The sequence below is a fragment of the Poecilia mexicana genome, unplaced genomic scaffold (assembly GCF_051168715.1).
Source record: "Poecilia mexicana isolate PSO_F unplaced genomic scaffold, ASM5116871v1 scaffold_8, whole genome shotgun sequence".
Classification (NCBI taxonomy): Eukaryota; Metazoa; Chordata; class Actinopteri; order Cyprinodontiformes; family Poeciliidae; genus Poecilia; species Poecilia mexicana.
In genome coordinates, this window is record NW_028263377.1 from 20,088,863 (window position 1) to 20,108,438 (window position 19,576).

A 19,576-nucleotide genomic window follows, 5' to 3' on the forward strand; every position below is an offset into this window, starting at 1 on the left:
TTTGAATTGTGCCTGCTTTTTGAAACAAAAATAAGGGTCTGATTGAGGTTTGATATAGATCCGAAATGGAGTTTTCCAATTTGGCTTAGTAGTTTTGCTTTTTGCATATTTGCTTTCTTGAAATTAAAGTCTTATACATTACAACAAAAAGCGGGGAGAAAATTGTCAAATTTGTGCTTGAATTACAGAGCTTTTGTTTTAGGTTTTCTGAGAACCGCTTCCGCTTCACCAAATTTTGTACAGAAAAGAGGAAACAAAATTACACCTACAAAACCACAGTTAGAAGGGTTAAGATTATTGTTTGTGTTCACAAAAAGAATAGCTGTAAATTAGGTCATGTATATGTCTGTAATATGTCAAGCACTGACTCCAGCTGCAGTTTGTGCCTTGTGAATCTCCTCAGTCTTCAATGAGCTTTGCCTTGCAATCCTTTGACAGCTGTTGTTACATGTGTATGTATTTTAAATTTTCCTTCCACTCAATTTTCCATTACTATGCATGAAAGAAGATTAGTCTTTAAAAGCTTGCTCTCCTTGTAAAAAGTGTCAGTGACTGTTTGCTGGTCAGTTGGCCAGGTAGCAGTCATTAGGGGACAACTTTTGTGTATTAATAAAACAAATTTTTTGGTCCTATGTTGTATTGTCAAAGTGCATCTCTAATCATAGGATGAAATCTCGCTTTCAAAAATGTGAAATTGATACTTGTATTTAGCTGTAATTTAAAAGCATTTCAAATTTCAAACAAGATTGCATGGACACAGACGTAGATGACATGCTTTTAATTTGAAATAATCCTGGTCGGAACCTGTTCCCACGAGGAAAATCTATATCTTCCGGGTAACACATTTGGCGCGCCGTGAGAAATTAAATGACAAACTTTCCAGTCTGAGCTGCTCCATCTGGAGTCGGCTTCATTCGCCCGGTAATGTCCAAACTGGAGCAGAGCAGCAAGGACGGGAAACGTTCCCCGCCGGTTAAAGTCCTGTCAGGTCAGCTGAGGGCGGCGGGGATCCGGGGTGCAGCCGACAGCGCGGAGGGATACGTGATCCGAGCGGGCAGGGGTCGCACTCTGCGTGTGTCCCTAGTGTGGATGCAGGGCACGGTGCTGGAGGTCCAGTTGGACGGGACCACCGTGATGCTGATGGACGAAACGGGGACTTTCGCCGTCCAGGGCGTCAATAACATTCCCAAAGGGAAACCGTGTTTGCTTCCAGGTAATATGGGTGCATGTGTCATTCAAAATCTAATTATAGTAATCTAATTTAAAAATATTTATATGGTTATTATTTCTAACACCAAACTCCAGTTCCTGAGGGAATTTGAATTGCACACAAAAAGTACAATTGAACGAGTTTTACACTGAACTGAGTTTGTAGCCATGGAGACGATAATTAGGCAGTCATTGACACCTTTCGCAATAAAGGTAAATCACAAAATAGCTTGAGAAAATGACTGGAGGGTGGTATTGTGCAGGGGCTTTTTAATGGAAAGTTGAGTGGAAGAAAAAAAGTGTTGACATGGTGCAAAATGTCTTACCACTGCTGACAAGCTGAAGGTCGCTGTTACAGCAACCTGGGCTTCCTCAACACCTGAGCAGAACCACAGGCTGAGATAAAGTTATAAATCTAGGCTGTACTTTGATGAATCCTCACATCATTTCTTGGTGCTTGAATATTTGTATCCAAAGTAACCTCTGAAGTTGTTTGATCAAGTATGCACATTGATGCAACACCTAAAATATTTATTTGCATCTAGTAGAAAAAAAAATGTTGAAAATCAGGATATTTATCCAGACAGTGATCTAAGTTTAGGATAAATCTGCTGCTTTTGACCATAATAACTCATCACTGCATTTTCATAAACATGAACCAAGATGAATAAAATAAAAGTTTATCTAAAACTTGTAAAGTTGAATTCAGTGACTTTAAATTTTGACATTTAGCCAGCAGTCACTTTATGTAGTGGATTTATTGAGATTCAGTATGAAAGAAAAACATATTTTAGCCTAGAATTGCCAGAATTTCTGTCAAAACTATTAGAATAAATGTTAATTAATTTTACTCTGAGAAAAATGCAATAAGTTTGAATTGCAGCCACCAAAATATTTTTTTTTCCCTCAAAAGCAGCTACTTTTCTCAAATGGCCAGTTTCTGTGTAAGCACTCTCTTGTATTTGCAATGTTGCATCTTGATATATTGTGCAGCTTTTTTTTTTAACCACTTACATAAATCACCACCTAAAAATTACTATTTCTGTTTCGAAACCCCTCCAGTTTTCAAATAGTCCAGTTGATTTACTTTTCCACATTGAACATAAATTGCAAAACTGTAGATCCAAAAGACGTGAAATGAATACTTAAATGTCCCAGCCGAAAGCTTAATCAGCTGCTGTACATTTTCACCTTTGCCCACATTGATCACCCGCTGCTGTTGCAGGTAAATATGTAATGGTGATGGGCGTCGTCCAGGCCGTTTCCCCGGAGCCAGTAATCCGCGCTGTGAAGATGGCAGACCTCTCGGAGTTCGCTGCGCTCCACAGACAGATGTGGAAGCTGGAGGTGGAGGAGCTGCAGCAGGTGCTAACCTGAATATCAGACGGCTGATGAGTACTGCTAGCTGCATAGAGCAGGTGCATTTGTATGACTAGATGATGTTTGTGACTGAGGTTCATCTCATCATACGAAATGTCTTAACCCGTTTTTTTTTGTTGTTTTTTTTCCCTTGTGTATCATAATTTGTAAATATCTGTTTTACATGCACCAGAGTTGCAGTGACTTGTTCACCTATGGCATATTAAATCTTAATAAAACACAGTTTCAGATTTTGAAAAAATTTTTTATCTTTATTTGGTAAGGTGTCCATCACACCAGTAACACTATCAGATAAATGAAAAGTGAAAATGACCTATGTTGACTCATTAAAACACAAGAATGTCAACTCAGTTTAAGTAGTTTAATACTTAAACAGAAAAGGTCATTAACATATACAAATGTTTTGTGAAAAGAATTTTTTTTAAGATAACTAAGCATTGGAACATGTCTCTGATCAAGGTTTACACATGCTATTTTTGTCACCATATTCAGGCGTTTCTACTGAACAATGTGTAGCAAAGCTTCAGGTGTCGCACACTGAATATTTGCCATTAATGATAACACTCTGTAGATTGGATCAGAGAAAAACCACCCACCAATCAGAGAGACGGTCCTGAACGCCTTCTGTTAAATCATGCTGGGATCAGGCTACTTCCTGCTCCCAGCAGAGGCCTTTTAAAAAAAGACCCGACTCATGACTGAATACTGCCTTGTTTGCGAGTGAGCGTCAATATTTCCAGCATGTCATTATTTAATGTCTTTAAGGAGAAAACTGTATTTTCCAAAGTCATTGTCATTTGGTGCTATAAGATGGTCTTTTCTTGCTTTGGCAAGTTTCATCAAAAGGAATTCCCTGCGCTCCATCCATTCTTTCAGCTCCTGCTCTCCATGAGCCAGTTTACACAAGTCATCCTCTGTGCATGTGCCTTTGAGAAATCTGTTGAAACACAACATCAAACATCAAAAACTGCAGAAGGAGGACAAAGGCACCAGGAATAGACCAGCTGTTTAATCTGATAATCTTACCTCTCACAAACTTTGAAAGTGCCTGTGGGAAATCTGTACTGCCAGCAGTTCTGATCGTCCTCCGAGTTGAAAACTCTCTCTTTGTGTTTCTCTGAAGTGATATGCTGCTGCCACTGCTTCTCGCTGTTGCAGTTTTTACCACACAACCAACAATGATTGCCGGCCTGCAAAAAAGAAATCAGCTTTTAATTTTTTTCTTTAATTACCAGGCAAATAACCAAACTAGAACTCACAATAACTAGGACAACAGAGCCTAAAGTCCTTACACTGCCTCCCTGTAGTTCAGAGAAATTTGAAATACTTCTGGTAGTTTATAAATCAGCGAATAGCTTAGCATCAAATACATTAAAGATCTTTTGTTATATCGACCTTACAGGTCTTCTGTTTCTGGTATACTCTGCATCCCCAGAACCAAACATGGAGAAACAGCATTCAGATTCTACACATCACAAATCTGGAAGAAACTTCCAAAAAACTGCAGGAACCTTAAATTAAGGTTAAAAACTCACCTGTTCAAAGTTGCCTTTGCTTAATGGTTTTGATGGCATTTGACAAAATGTAATGTTAATTGCTTGTTTCACAATTGGTTACTTTATTATTTTATAGTATAAAGCACAATGCCCCGCTTTGTTGCTGAAGTGTGCTGTACAAATAAACTTATCAATGAAAAACTCCCCTGAAGTTGACAAAATGGTAGAGATTTGTAATCAAATTGAGGTATAAAATATTTTCAAATCAGTATCGAGATGCAACAGTCTATCAGAGGGATGCTTATTTCTTAGTAGTTTACTTCCTGGAATGAAAGCTGTCATTTCTCTGTTGAACAGTTCATGTTTCCAGAACAAACATGCCAACTGGCAGTTTAAACATGAATTGTGTGCAGAGGCAGCTGGCTCTGCAACTCACCACTTCCTCAGCATAGTCTGTCGGCATGTGGATCTGTTTGCCGTTCTCCCTGAAAGAATTATTGGACATTTCTTCCCCCCAGCCAGGCTTCTGAGACTGCAGCCACTGCTCATAAAGCTGATCCATATCTGGAACTGGAGGATGGGCGTACAATGAGTGCGCTGCATTGCAAGGCGATTCGATTGTACTAATGAAATCCAAAAAGTGAGAAAGCCGAGCTCCTCCACAGGAAACTTACTGTTGTTTTCCTTCATGTAGGTCCAAAGGTCTCTTTCTTCTACACTGTGAGCAAATGTGCAATTGCCAATGTACTGACACTTCTTGCCCGCTGTCACATGCATGCAAATCTAAAATGAAACATTTAGTTACCAGTAGGCAGAAACTCAAAAAGAAAGTGTTCTTCACATGTAGGCTACAGCAAAATAGCACAATGCAGGATGTGTACCTCAAACTGAGATGGGATGGGCTTTTTGGTTGGAAGTGGTCTTACTGTTGTCCACTTTTTTCTTTCATGAGAACTTACGAGCACAACCCTCTTGTCTTTTGTCCACCTAAAATCAGAAAGAGACCAATTAATATTCGCTCATTTTGAAACAATCCAAGAGAAACTGAAATACTTACGTATGTCTCGCCTTTGCTTGGCAATACTTCTTATTTTTGTCAGCTTCACTCAATTGGCCGTTTCTCCAGCACTGACCACAAACAAACATCATCTTCAGATTTGGAGGGCCAAATCTTCTCTGAGGACTTGAAAACTGGGGACAACGATTGAAGACAGAGATACTTTGTTAGACAACTGCAGCTATTTTTATCCGTGTTAAACAGAATGAGTCGATACATTGTTTTGCAGTGTGTTTTCCACCTGTGCTCCTTGCAAGGAAGCTGTTGCATTCCAAAATTTCTTTGCATCTTGAACAATACTTTCATGAGTGATACCTGCAAGAAGAGTTAAAAAAAGTGAGTGAAAACATTTTTTTAACAAAACATTTTTTTTTTCCCTCCAAGAAATCAAATCTTTGTCAGCATTTTCACAAAAGGCCTCAGACTTCTGGTAGCATTACACCTTACAAATATATCAATACACTTGAAAAAATTCACATTATGAACATTAACAACCCTACAGACTCCTCCACAGAAGATGGCTGCTAAGACAAACAAGTTCAGCTGAACGGTTGTTCTTGTTGTAGTGCCATTCTTCTCCTTACCGTCACTACATGCATGCTTAGTATGAGGGACCACTGCAAAGTTACCGACTATGGAATCAACCGTCTTCTGTTGGACGTTCAAGTAGTGCGATTGTATGATGCTGCTCACGCCATTTTTCACACTTCAGATGTTGTGTTCTGTCCGTTTTCAGCCATATGGTTTAATTCTGATCTCATCTGACTCCCAATACGCCCACCTGACCTCTACAGATCTTTGCAGTTCATGCAAAGTCAGCTGGTATTGATACTCTAAAATTTTCATATCGAACTGTAGGACTTCTTAAATTATTGATGGTATTTCGGACTGACATTCATCTCTTGCGAAATGCTAAAGTAAGACACGTTGCTTACCAAGTTCATGTTGCATCATCCAGACCTTGAGTTCGATCAGGCTGTGGGCGTAGAAACAGTCGTCTTCTCTTACGCAGCCATAGCGCACTTCATGCCGGCAAAGATCCAGCTGACTCTGGGGACTCAAAGGTCTGATTTTAGAATAACGAACTGTATTGTCCCTCAAAATGTGAACCAGGCACCTAAGAGGAGACAAAAAAAGAGAAGAAAAAAAAAGAGAGTTAGTAATTGGATCATTTTTTCACAATTTCGAAATTTCTCTGAATCTCTCTGAAAGGAGGTTTTAAGACAGAATTTTGCTAATTTTGAATGACTCACTTATGAGTCTCAAAGTCATGCTTTGTCACCGGATGAGAGCAAAGAGATGGGTCATCTTTGTTGGTCTTGCTGATTATTCTGGGTTTGTGGTCAAAGCACACCTGCAAGACAAAGAGGATGCATTAAGGAAGTTTCATCATTTCCCACATAACACAATATCTGGTTCATTTTAGCCAAACAGACAAATCAGGAGGAAGTAGTATCAGGTTAGTTAAGAAGATTCTTTAGAATTTCTACCAATTAAGTATTGCCAATGCTTACGTCAAGTACTACCTCAGTCTTTTTTCATTGGTTTATTTGTAATATTTGTATATTTCTGTATAGATCTTTAAGCATGTTGCAGTTTCATTCATGTGATTTTTCTTCCACTAAACTAATTACATGAGAGTGAATGCTTCTCCTCCCCCACACACACAGTCAGCTACATATGACACTGTGGGAATTCCCCTGAACTTTTATCCTCAGTGAAACGAAAGGACATGAAGTTGGCAGTTTAAAAATTATTCCTTTGCCAAAGAAAAAAGTCACAACTTACCAGAGTGCTGCCGTCCATTACACTTTTTATATTGGAACTGTTTTAAAGACATGCTTGCTACGAGTTAGCATGTCTGTCATTAAATATGAACTGCATGCTATGCAGCACTGTTTAAAAAAGCAGATCATTTGGCTAATTACTTTGCCAACACTAACTTTTTTAGATCGAAAGCTGTTGTAGATTTATAAACTGTTAGTCATTTTATAATATAAAAAAATATTGCACCTATTAAGAGTTGGAACAGTAACAATATGTCACAATAACTGAAATAAATCTATTGTTATTGCTATAACAGAAATAGACTGACACTTTTACTATTTTTGCTGATATAAGTGAGGTATTTTTGTTAATTGTTAGAATCTCCTGGATGCAAACTTGTAGTTTAAACAAAAAGCAGAAGTACAAATATGGAGTCCACAAGAACAAAGCCCCTCAGCAGTCCAACGCAGCTGAGATGATGTTATATGCTCGATTTCTAAACATATCAATGAGCCATATTTTCATCATAATAGTCCGGCAGCAAGGAAGACGAGTGTTAAACTCTTTTGGACTTTAAATCAAAATAAAGGAGCCAAAACACCACCATTAACATGGAATATTTTTACATAAAATGTTGACTCATTTAGAAATAAATTATCTTATTAATCCACAGAGCACTTAATGGATCAACCTCTCACATGATCTCTGACACCCTCAATTTCTATGACCGGTTAAGTGCAGGCATTTTCGCTTTTTTCTTAATTAAATTTGGCAGGTGAGAATTTTAGTTGATGTCGTTCTTGATCCAAAGTCATTGCAACTGTGACAACATTTAAAAAGCATATTTTCAGGAGGCCTTCAACTAAAAACTGTGGACAGTTCACAACCTCCCTAGTGGATTTGGCTTACAGTCATTACTGTGAAGAGTATAAATAATTCAACACACCACTTATTAATAAAATGTGAATACTTTCTTCAAGGAAAGGACCAAGTACTTTCTGTTTTCCTGCTTATTGTCCTATGCTTTAAGCACCTTCAATTCAATTTATGACATCACAAAAGCAGCATCACTAATAGAGCTTCACAGGTTTTTACCTTGGTCTTACATCTACAGATGCAAATACTCAGCTTTTATATTTCCAATAAAGCAGAGAAAAATACAATCTAAGCATATAAGACATAATAAATTTAATCAAGGCCATTAGCATGTCAGTTTTCCCTTAATCAATATAATTTAAAAAATATTTGCCTCATCAACAACAAAAACAAAGGACAGCCCTTATGTCTAAACACATCAACCTACTCCAATGTCAACGCAGTGAAAAAAATTAAAACACTAACCCCACAGAGAAACATGAATATTCCACGATGCTCCTGTAAGATCTTGGGAACAGTTAGCCTGATGTTTGAGTTTGGCCCAAAAGGATCAAAAAGCAGTTCCCTGGAGATAAAACCTTTCCGCTCTAGAGTCCAAACATCAATCTCTTCCTGGCAGTATGCAAATGTGCAGTGGCCTGGGTATAGGCACTCTTTTCCAACAGCCACCTCTGAAACAGGTAAGGTCACATTTTAGTATTCCCTCTCAGTCTAAGCTTGACTTAAGAGAGAGCAAACTGTGCACAAGGAAGAAAAAGGTGCCATGGTCGCTCCTCTACTTGTTTTAATGATGTATTATAATAAAATAAATAGAATAAACATTTATTAGATTACTGACAAAGGCTATTCAAAAATCAAAAGAAAAATCACGAGGGGAAAAAGAACAGTGTACATGCAAGTTACCTTTGCAAATGTAGTAAGGTCCTACATATTGGGTTTTTGTTGGTCTGGGTCGAATGAGCTTCCACGTTTTGTCAGGTATGTGCTTTATTCTGCCAAGTAATACATCTTTTTTGCATTTATGATCTTCAGTGTGAAGAGTGTAATCCAACACTCCAGGTCCTGCATGCACATGAAAAAACAAACAACTTAACACCAAACGAAACAACGCACTCTCTCAGCTTACAGAAACTCTAGGAGGAGACACCTGTACTGTCATAACAAACCCTCACCTGTTTTGACGTAACACATTGAGCAAGCTTGCTTGAACTCATGTGTTTCAGCTAAGGGGTTTTTTGCTAAATCCACAGCAGCAGGAAGGTCCTTCACTTCAGGCATACCTAGTGGCATTCCCATGGGCTGATCTTTATTGCTGAGCTGTATTTAAAAAGAAATTTAAAAACTACTCCAAAATTATACTCTTAAAAGCTGCTGATTAAACAGAGAAATTACCTTTGGAATGAAGGGACCGTGGGCAAAATCTGAAAATATTTGAGTGAGGAGAACAAAAAGAAAGATATTAAATTTATTTTGTATTGACATCTTGCCTTTTAAGAAATAAAAAATAACATACCAGTTTTATAGTCTGATATACTAAGACTGTCCAATGAGTCCAGCGGTGAGGGCAAGGAGTGAAAAGTGTCCATACCAAACAAAGTACTACTTCCTGACTTGTTATAGAGAGGAGGCAGAGTTACAGTACACTGCTGTGAACTATTGTGAAGGTAAGGGCTTATATCAGAGGGAATCAGGAATGGATTTGACAAAGAACTGCCAGAGGAAATACTGGTAGGCAAGGGAAGAGGGCCTTTCACGGTGGGGATACCCTGATGAATGACAGAAAAGTTACAGTTCAGCTGAAAGAAATAAGAAACTATCTAGACCCATATATCCCTTCATATTAAAATTCCCCCACTAACCATGTCTGGTTCAGGGCCAGCTTGGTCCAGCAGGTCATCCAGGTCATCCCCAATTATGTCAGTGTCAAAATCTTGACCGGGCTCGAGAATCTGACAAGGCTTGCTGGTTCGGCAACCGTTCACAAATGAGTGCATGGAAAGAGGAACTGATGTGGGGGCAGATACAGGCAGGGAGACCGACTCAAAGCCCGGCGGCTCAGATGGGGGTACAGATAAAATACTTTTGCTAGGAGGAAGTTCATCAACCACAGAATCATTCAGAGGGGCGTGCACTGCTGCCAGGGGTTGGATCGGAGCTGGACCTGAAGCCAAAACACTGCCATCTTGGGCAAATGGAGGCACTTCTAACACAGAAAATACGACAGCATTAGATCTGACTCAGCTCCTTCTCACATTCAGATCAAAACATTTTTATAGTAAAACTTACCTATTTCTATTTCTTCAACTGAATCTGAGCCACGAGAAAACTAAAAATGAAGAAATTTCATAGATTAATGTATTGCTTGGGAAACTGTTTTCTTCAAATGAACTCATGAAGCTGATGTTGCATACTTTGTCACATGATGCATCTTGATAACTTGATCCACGCAAAACATTCAAGGCAGGCTGTAAAAAGTTAATTTTTAAGAGGTTAATATATTTTGATCACCGTTTGGAAAGGACATTTATATACCTATTAAATGATCTTACTCCTGAAAATCCATGAGTCAGACAGAAAATACTAACTCTTCATGACATCATGTGTGGTCAAGCTGACTTTCATACATACCTTACTTCTTACATAAGCTTTGCGGATTTTCAACCCCAAAATTTTGGCAAGGTCCTGAGTCAGCTGTGTGACATTGGGATCCTGAGAAGACAAAACAGCAGCTGTGAAACAATCTTTGTGTATTACTGTTATGCTTTAAACACAGGAAATACATTTATGTCAAAAACCAGCAGATGCTTCACTTTTGTATTTTAAATAAGGAAGTCCTTATTTTGTATGAATAGAATATGTTCCAAGTCAAGCTTGGACCTGCCGACACCGATTTGAGACAAATCTCTAACAGCTTTAAAACAAGAACATCATTTAAAGTATTACTCAAGTCTACCTTCCAGAAGTGATTAAGTATTTTTAGTTGGAGCAGAGAAAGTCACATCGCCTGTAAGAGACAAGTTGCTAGAGTTCCAAGAAAATGGAGACCCTGACCTTAATTTTTCATAAAGCTGCCAACCTTTTCAAATCCAGCATGCTCAATGACTGACAGAGGCTGAAAGCTATAAAAATATGATCGAGCAACTTTGTTAGACTCCATTCAAGTTTTTTCCTGATTCTCTAGCAGCATGAATGACCTAAAGAACTGTCTGGTTTCCTTTCAAATAGTTTCCTACATCTCTGTTCTTCCTCCATCTTCACTTATAAACACCTTGCTGATCCTGAAAATAGTCAAGTTAGAGACCGCTTCATTTAGCAGCAACACCGGAGAATGTTGTCAACACAACGGGAAGGCACTCAGCTGTGTTCACTGGTTGAAAGAGATTGAAGTTCTCAATCAGTGGATCACTAATCAGGGCAAATCAAGTAGAAAACCAGCTCATTCCAAACATCATCTTGTTTCTCAGTGCATCTCAATTTCACTGCATCCAGCCTCATCAGGTCAGTGTTGCATTAACAGTATGTACCCATGTTACTGCTGTATTCTGCATCTCAAAGGGTCAGGGTGATTTTTTCCCCCTCAGACAGAGACAAAACAACAAGTAGATTCCTTGCAGATGTACATTAGTAATCTGCACCGTGCAAATATTTGTCCGTACCTGAGGCACTGTAAGCGAACATTTGGCAACAGCCTCATAGGCCTCTTGATGTCTCCCCATTTCTTTCAAGGCTTTTGCTTTTCTGTACAGTGCTCTGTAGTTCCCCTCATTCAACTGGAGAGCCTTTTCACAGTCTTCTAGGGCTTGGTCATACAGTCCCTATGAGTGATGACAAAAAAATGGTGTAAAAGATCACACTAATTACCTTTAGTTTGAATTAGGTTTGGGTGTGCCTTGTTCTGACAACAGTAAAATATTTTACCTGACATGAAAAACATGTTGTTGAATCCAGAAGAAGCAAAATACTTCACATAGCAAGTCACTCTTTTTTTCTCTCAAATATTTTTTGATGGATCCCATTTAAAAGCCTCAAAAAATAGCTTTACTGTTTAAAAAGTGATAAAACTTTTGACTTTTTTGTGATCGATTAATAATCATGAAATATGTGTACAAATTTTAACCCATAACCATGTGATTAGGTCTGCTAAGCAGTATAAAAAAAACTTGATCAGCTCTCTTGTCATATCCAGAATGTTCTGTTTTCAGTGAATAACTTCAGCCAGTTATCAACTGAATGACAATGCAGAAAAACACTTTTGATGATATCTTGGAAAGCTTTTTTTTTTTTGTTCTTTGCCAATATATCTTCCATTAAAAAGTGAAGGAACTGGAAGTCCTGCAGCTCATCTCAAGTGAGACAGCTTATGATGCATTAGAACCACCTGACACCAACTTACTGGAACAATATTGAGATATGCAGCGGCTCGATTTGCATACAGCTTCTCCAGTACACTTGTTGGAACACAGATGTCTTCTGAGTCCGCATAGTCTGCTATACTTAGTGCTTCTGTGTACATCTCAATTGATTTTGTCCACTCCCCTTCTTGAAACACATCATTTCCTTCTCCAAAGAGGTTCCACACAAGTTCCTTTATGAACACCTGGAAATTAAAAAGAAAACAAAATCACTGACAATAACAAAACAACGTGTTATTGCATGCACAAGACAAAAAAACTTTTCCTTTTACTCAATTTGAAACACTGGCCTTTAATTTAGCTTACCCAACATGAGCTCATGGAAAAAAAGAAAAAAAAAAAAGAAAAAAGATGCTGCGCCCACATTCAAATTTCCAAAGCTTACCTCATACTGCTCTTGGGTTCCAGGAAACGGAAGAGTTGATCTACAAAGCAAAGAACAGAATGAGTTTCACACCTGCAATAAGTCAATTAGATTAAAACAGACACAAAAACAACTACCACTAAAGAGAAAAAATATTTTAAAGTTTAGCAGCACAAATAGAAAGCCATAAAGAAGCCCAATCAAGTAGTACAGAAACATAATACAAGGAGGACCATGTTTTGCAGACTAAGTTTATTAGCTTATATAGGCTAAACTCTCAACATGCAATGACCAAGAACTTTACAGACATATCCAATATATTGAAATAGTCAATATAGACACATTCAAAGTCAATTACATGCCTAGTTATAAAATGATGCAGTTAAGATAAAGAGACGTATCTGAACTGCCCTATTCTATTCTTTTTGGTACTAAATCAGGTAAGTTTGTTTCCAAAGGGTCCACATTCTGAATGGTCATGTCGCATTTCAAACACGATTCACGCAAAACATGAGTCAAAATTCTGCACCAGAAAGAGCCAGACGATGTCAATCCAGATGTAAATAATGGCTGAAATGTATAATTATGAAAGGAAAGAAAAGAAAGAAGTGTGTGTCACCATCTTTGTAGCAATCACTCCTGAACTGGTGACAACACACAGTTGATTACATCAAACCTTCAACTTTGCTCAAATGTTGTATACTGAGCAAAGATGTGGCGACAATGGAAAAGAAAACTCAATTGTAACAGGAAGATAAGATACAAGTTTACTGTCCACCGGGGTGAACGTTTTCCTGAAGATACCCTCAGCATAAATTGACTCAGTGACATCCATAAAAATGAATTATCAGGAAAGTGTTCCGGTGTTTGTGTTCATCATTAACTGCACTGGTCGCAATGTATGCACAAACTGACTGGAAAAAAGCCAACATCAACAGAAAAAATATGGTTAAAAAAAGAATACCCCCAAAAATCTAATTTCAACAATCTGTTCAAATTTGCCTCCAAGAAAGAACAAAGTGATTGTTTATCCACACTAAATGACACTGAACACCTAGGATGTAAAATGTCTCAGTATAATTAACTTCAGGATGTTGCCTTACACATTATAAAAAAGAAGACAGTGAACTCTATAACACCCTTTTCAAGACAGTTCACTTAAAAAATGTAAAACCCTCACAAAATAGTGAAGAATCAGTATGTGTCAGTCATGCTATCCTGAAAAGATCACATGATCTATTGCACAAACTAAATTCCTGTAGTATTAAACATTACAATGGAAATTCTGTTTTGATACGAGTTATTTTGCCATCTGCAGTGTGTTTGTTGTCTTTGAAAACTCACCGAAGACAAGAAGTCTGGACAGTCTATTACCACATAAAATTTCACTAATCTATATGCTCAAAACTACGTCATTAAACTTAAAACAAATTGTATTTCTTTAAACTGTTTCAGTGTTTTACTCTATGGTAAACAACTAAAAATCAAAGTGACAAATCTATGTTGTTCATAAATGCTAAATGCCATAAATAATGTGATCAGATTTACAACAACACCTGGTTAAAAAAGAAATTGCAATCTCCTAACCTGACAAAGCTACGACTTGAATTCAATTTCAGTTATCACTTTTGTTTTAAGAAAATGTCTCTGACAGATAAGTGGAAATGTAACATTACTCTGTGTGGCACAGCTGCAGAACAAGGTTTGCACAAAGCTTTAGTCTACACAATGTTGAAGCCAAGCCCAGATTTCAAAAAATTCAAAAACAAAGGCCATGTCTGCCACCTCGCAGCTGATCTCACAAAAATAAGGAAAACAGAATTCTGTATGACTAGAATCACAGAAACATTTACTTCCTTCCATGCTCATTTCAGGTAAGCTTCAAAATATACATTACCTTAACATCCCACTGCAGCTTACGGAATAAAAACATCTAAAGTGTGAGCAGCTACAGGAGCTGCTGGTCATGTTCTACACAGCCAATTTTCAACCTGTTCTGAGTTTGTCTATCATTGTGTGGTTTGGCTCAGCAACAAAACAGGAGACGGACAAGCTGCAAAGAGCAGCCAGGTCAGCAGAGCGAATAGTCGGGGCTGATCTTCACTCCATCCAGGAGTTAGACAGATCTAGGTGTAAGGAAAATGTCAGCTGACCCCACACATCCTGGGCACAAGTAGTTAAGACTTTTTCCTTTGGGTCGGCACTACAGAGCACTTTCAGAATAAACAAACAGCCACAGAAACAGTTTGTTCCCTCAGGCTCTCTTTGATGAACACTTAAGAGTGCCCAGCAACTCTGCTGGGAATCACCACTATGCATATTGGACTAATTCAACCTTGTCTTAATTTTGTTTTTGTAACATTGTGTATATACACATTTCTAAAATAAATAAATAAATAAAACAAAACTAAAAAATCCTTTTTGTTTCCTTCAAAATGTATGTCTATTTTTTTTAAATGTCTGCACTTTGAAAGCAAGAGTGGAACCAAATTCTTATTCCTTTTTGTTTGTATAAATCTGGCAAGTAGAGCCAATTATTATTCTATTCAAAGTTGATTTCATTTACAATCATACATAAAAAATAAATAAATATATATGTTCTGCTTTAAAAAAAGACCCACCAAAACAGCCATTAATTACTCTTTAAAAGCCTGTCTGACATACCGACAGAGAACAATACATTGGTGTGATGCAACACATTAATATTAATTTTCACAAGCTGAGATTTCTGCTAGCTTAATTAAATGTTTACAAAATGCTTTGGCCAAGATTATATTACTTGTAAGCTAGTTTCCAACTTCCATCTTTGCACTATTTCTTCAGCAAGAGAAGTGACATTGCTCACTTCTCTCTCTCTCAGAGGTAGAGGTTTAAAAAATAGAAAAATTTATCTTGTGATGGATGTATAGACAACTCATATCTAAGGTCTAAACCCCAGCATTTTATTACAACAAACAGTAGGCATCTCACAGGAGCAGACACCCAAGATCAAATCAACACACTGATGTGTCAATACTTCACTGGTAGTTTTTTTTTGTCTGGGAATTTGCATTTAACAAATTAGTTGCAATGTATACAACAAATCTTCTTTACCACATCATATTTATTAATATTCAGTGCTTACAGACTTTGAGAGGCCAATAACCTAGTATAACCCTGACATAGTAGGTTCCATTAATAAACTTGATAGAATATTTAAATGCAAGTAGCAAATTAAATGCAAATTTCCAGGTAGAAAAAATAAACACATTATGAACTATATTTTCCAAAAGAAATGAAAGCAGTTTGATTTAAAGTTTAAGCTGAGTGAAAGTGGTAGGTCAGATCCCCTTTAAATAAAGGTTATTATTCTTTCTACATGCATATGTGAGGTGCTAAACCAAAAAGGCCTTAAAACAAGTTGAGGTTTTACTTTTTCTCGACCTTATGAGGTGCACTGATTTAGGAAACTAAATATCATTAAAAAAAATGTTTTTGTTCTCTTTTTGTGTACCCTATTAAACAACTGATGATGTGTAAAATACACTCACTGAATGAACTGAAGGCCTTTCTGAATTTCCTGCCAGCGACGACTTCTGTCCCGACACGCTCCAGACATAGTTGCGTGTTTAGTGTCCTCTCCTCAAACAGCACCTGCAATTATAAAATTTGATATAGCTTTTTAAACAACATACACACATTAAATAAATTGTAATTCTTCTCTCTGCCCATGTTTTCCTACATCAGTTCATGTTCCTATAGCCCTGACCAATAAGAGTCAAAATCTCTAAGCTTTACTTGGAATGCCTTTTCCTAGGTTCACTTCCGAGTTTGAAAATGACGACACACAGTTCCGGAAATATGAGTTAAGTGGGTTATTTTTAAGCATGAGAGCTTAAACAAGCGCACAAACAGTTTGGTCGGTCTTTCAAATAAGCAATACAAATTATAATTACATAGTTGAGGGTGTGGACACAAGTTAGGTCACCGGCCTGCCGGAAATGTTCAAACTTTAGCATCTGAAAGACACCAGTCTATTATCGGACAACGATTCGATAGGTTTTAACCGCGCAGTCTGCGTTTGCGTCCGTTTTCTCTTCACGGGAATAAAGTCAAACTCAAATACACATTATTAGTACATTTATAAATTTTTTAGGGGTGGTCAATATGTTTTTCTGGAATGGCTACACAGCGTATAACCGAGGTTTAAAACAGGAATTAAGCTGTAAGACTAAACAAAACAACCAATGTGCCATTTCTACCAGCAGTAAATCATTAACACCGATTATGATTTCAATCGGTGTTTCAACCTTTCATGGGATTTGTTTCATATATCTACTAGCAAACCGGAGCAGGATACACAGTAGGTTCAGGAGTTGATGATGTGTTATTCGTACAGTCCCGCATCACGTATCGAATTCAAAACTAGCTTATATTTCAGCAGATTAAAGTTTATGTCGTTAAACAATAGGTCTACACACGGAATACAGGAAGGTTATAGAGAAAATTTTAGTTCTAAAACTCGAGTGTTGCCCGCTGTCCGATAATGAACGCATGTCTTTTAGCGCACGTGTGTTACCCGCGGTTAGACACTGTCGACTATACTTCTCGTTAGCCACCGTTGCCTCCTGCTAGCAAATGTTACCGTTTATTACAGTCACAAAATAATTCAAACTTAGTAAAAAAAAAATTTCTTACAAGAGACCATAAACACACAGTCGTTAATCAATAAGAAGACATTACTGTATAAGTTTAAAGGAGGAAGTCTGAACCAAACAAAGCATTGGTATTTCCAAGTTAAACTAGTTCCTCAACGCAAACAATGGCGAGCTGTAGATGTCTAGCTCCAAGCTTAGATGGAGAATATAACACAGACAGTTCTGAATACTGTCTGTTTTAGATACTTACATGAATGAGTCTTTATTCCAAACAACCTTTCAGTCTGTATATAACAAGAGGGAAAGGGAATCTTCGTTTTAGCTAAAAGAACTTAGCCGGAGATGTCGCTGAAGGCCGCCCTTTGCTTCTTCTTCTTCTTTAATCATGTGAAGGAGCGCAACCATTGACATTTTCAGGTTGTTGCCCCCACTGGTGATTATTAGACATGACCATTTGAGACAGGAAAAACAACACTGGACCATGAACGTAATCTTTAGAAGTTTGTTATTCTTTATACATTTTAACCCCCTCCCCCGTCACTCCAGTTTATGCCTTTTTTCATGCTACATGTCACTTACCAAGTTAATGTAGGCTGTTTAGGATCTACCTCTGAAATAATATAATTAATTATTTGTCAGTAATTCTTAGACAATTTTGAGAGAAAAAAAAGATTTTCAGCAATTATTTGTATTTTATTTTTTGTATTTCACACTTTTTACTCTAAACTAACAACTCAGGAAGGTTCAGATCTGTTCTTAGTGCATTTTTAATTGTCCATTTGTTCACTTTCCTTTGAGTGACTCATACAGCTGAGAGTCAAATGACTTCTCTGAATAAAATTCTGCAGACTTTTAATTCTTCAGATATGAGTCAGACTGAAAGATCACATTTAATTATTTAAACAAAGCAACAACAAAAAAAGTATTTCGATAACTTCCTCAAAATAGTAGATTAGAATTCCAAAGAAAACCCCCAGATTTACAAGGAAAAATGCAATTCTTGACTTACTAGCAGAAGACACTCATCCTACATGAAGTGTACCGTTAATGTAGCAGTAAGCATCTCTGGGGAGATGAAGATAAAAGAAAAATGCTTTTTAACTCTCTTATCACAAGCAGAATTGTCATAGGGTTTTTTTTATAAGCTTTTTAAAGAACATAAAATATGACTAAAAGAACAAACAAAAACAACACTTCTCTAGCTTTCACTGCTGAATAAATTTAGCAGTTGGAGTGCACTGCTCAGTAAGTGAGATGTTTGTTTATCGAGGGAATGACCACTGAGCTCCCCACAATGACTTGTTCTTCTGGAAGAGAAAAATATGGATGACACCAGAAAAATAAATGTAATTGGATCAGAATTACCATAGTTATTCTGCTTTTATTTGTTTCATGTGTTATACTGGAACCTCTTGTAACACCATCTAGTTGACATTAACAGAATAAGACAATGACACGTTGATAAAATTATTGATATAATAAAAGTGAACCACCCTTTTCATACAAACTTATTGCCGTTTGGGTTACTTTATAAGTGTAATCATCCTGCTATTACAACAATATTTTTACTGTGCTGTGGCTCAGTTAAAATGATACACAATGATGAAACCAGACCCTAAATCACATGTGTCAAACTCAAGGCCCGCGGGCCACATGTGGCCCGCCACGTCATTTTATGTGGCCAGCCCCAGCATTTTATAGGCCGATGATTGACTTAAAATAGGTTTTGAGCACGAATTGACTACAAACTACATCTCCCACAATGCATTCCAATTGTTACCAGCCAAACATTAGGCTTCTCGCCACTAGAGAGCAGCAGAGTCACCTCAAGCTGCTTATTGATTTTCCCAGCGAATAAAACTGAGACATCAACAAGCTAACATCAAAACGTCCAAGAAAAGAAAAATCGATTTACAAGTAAGACTGTGAATGAAGATGTGTGAGTTGGTGTCAGGGTGGCAGGTCGCGCTAGACTTTTTTTCTTATCTGTTATCTTGACCGACAACATAAAAAAATCGGTCATGTACTATTTTTATCCGTGAAATTACAATCATATTAACATCGGCTATTTAGCCGCATTTTATGCGGTTTAGTTAATATTCACCGAGAATCCAGATCCCATCACACACAGATTAAGCAGATAAATGTATCTACATTTTTCTCGTAGTGACAAAAACCACTGACTGAGGCCCCAATAACTTTTAATAAATTAAATTAAGCGACTTCACTTAAATTAGCATCAATTCACCCGCTGGGGTCTGAACAACTTCCTCCTGGTTCCCATCTGCAGAAAAATCTGCGCTAATTCATCAGTCAGTTGGATCTGTCTGATCCAGTCAGATCAACTGAACTCTGTGAGTGTTTTACCCTGCGCGGGC

At 37.5% G+C, this 19,576-nt stretch overlaps 2 protein-coding genes across 2 annotated transcripts; one reads left to right on the forward strand and one right to left on the reverse strand.

The window, feature by feature from the left end:
• The first annotated feature begins 118 nt into the window (after positions 1-118).
• rmi2 (RecQ mediated genome instability 2) lies at positions 119-2,830 on the forward strand. Its single transcript, XM_015012885.2, has 2 exons — positions 119-1,213; positions 2,435-2,830. Exons 1-2 carry the CDS (start codon positions 925-927, stop codon positions 2,584-2,586), a joined length of 441 nt encoding a protein of 146 aa, XP_014868371.1. The 5' UTR covers positions 119-924; the 3' UTR covers positions 2,587-2,830.
• On the reverse strand, positions 2,813-17,596 carry zc3h7a (zinc finger CCCH-type containing 7A). The gene is made up of 23 exons (XM_015012879.2): positions 17,449-17,596; positions 16,092-16,194; positions 12,583-12,622; positions 12,179-12,382; positions 11,442-11,600; positions 10,414-10,494; positions 10,197-10,250; positions 10,072-10,111; positions 9,645-9,988; positions 9,299-9,551; positions 9,178-9,206; positions 8,958-9,102; positions 8,689-8,847; positions 8,251-8,456; positions 6,396-6,496; positions 6,078-6,259; positions 5,384-5,457; positions 5,143-5,276; positions 4,967-5,072; positions 4,760-4,868; positions 4,522-4,655; positions 3,616-3,779; positions 2,813-3,526 (listed from the first exon to the last, which is right to left on the reverse strand). The coding sequence occupies exons 2-23, from the start codon at positions 16,157-16,159 to the stop codon at positions 3,337-3,339; spliced, it is 2,976 nt and encodes a 991-aa protein (XP_014868365.1). The 5' UTR covers positions 16,160-16,194; positions 17,449-17,596; the 3' UTR covers positions 2,813-3,336.
• Between the last annotated feature and the right edge of the window lie 1,980 nt (positions 17,597-19,576).

Excerpts from the sequence above, each read along its gene's own strand:
- rmi2 (XM_015012885.2), top strand. The coding sequence starts at position 925 with ATGTCCAAACTGGAGCAGAGCAGCAAGGACGGGAAACGTTCCCCGCCG. Across the intron at positions 1,214-2,434 it reads GAAACCGTGTTTGCTTCCAG|GTAAATATGTAATGGTGATG; the intron begins GTAATATGGGTG and ends CTGCTGTTGCAG.
- zc3h7a (XM_015012879.2), bottom strand. The coding sequence starts at position 16,159 with ATGTCTGGAGCGTGTCGGGACAGAAGTCGTCGCTGGCAGGAAATTCAG. Across the intron at positions 10,251-10,413 it reads AAGCTTATGTAAGAAGTAAG|CCTGCCTTGAATGTTTTGCG; the intron begins GTATGTATGAAA and ends AACTTTTTACAG. Across the intron at positions 9,989-10,071 it reads AGTTGAAGAAATAGAAATAG|AAGTGCCTCCATTTGCCCAA; the intron begins GTAAGTTTTACT and ends TTTCTGTGTTAG.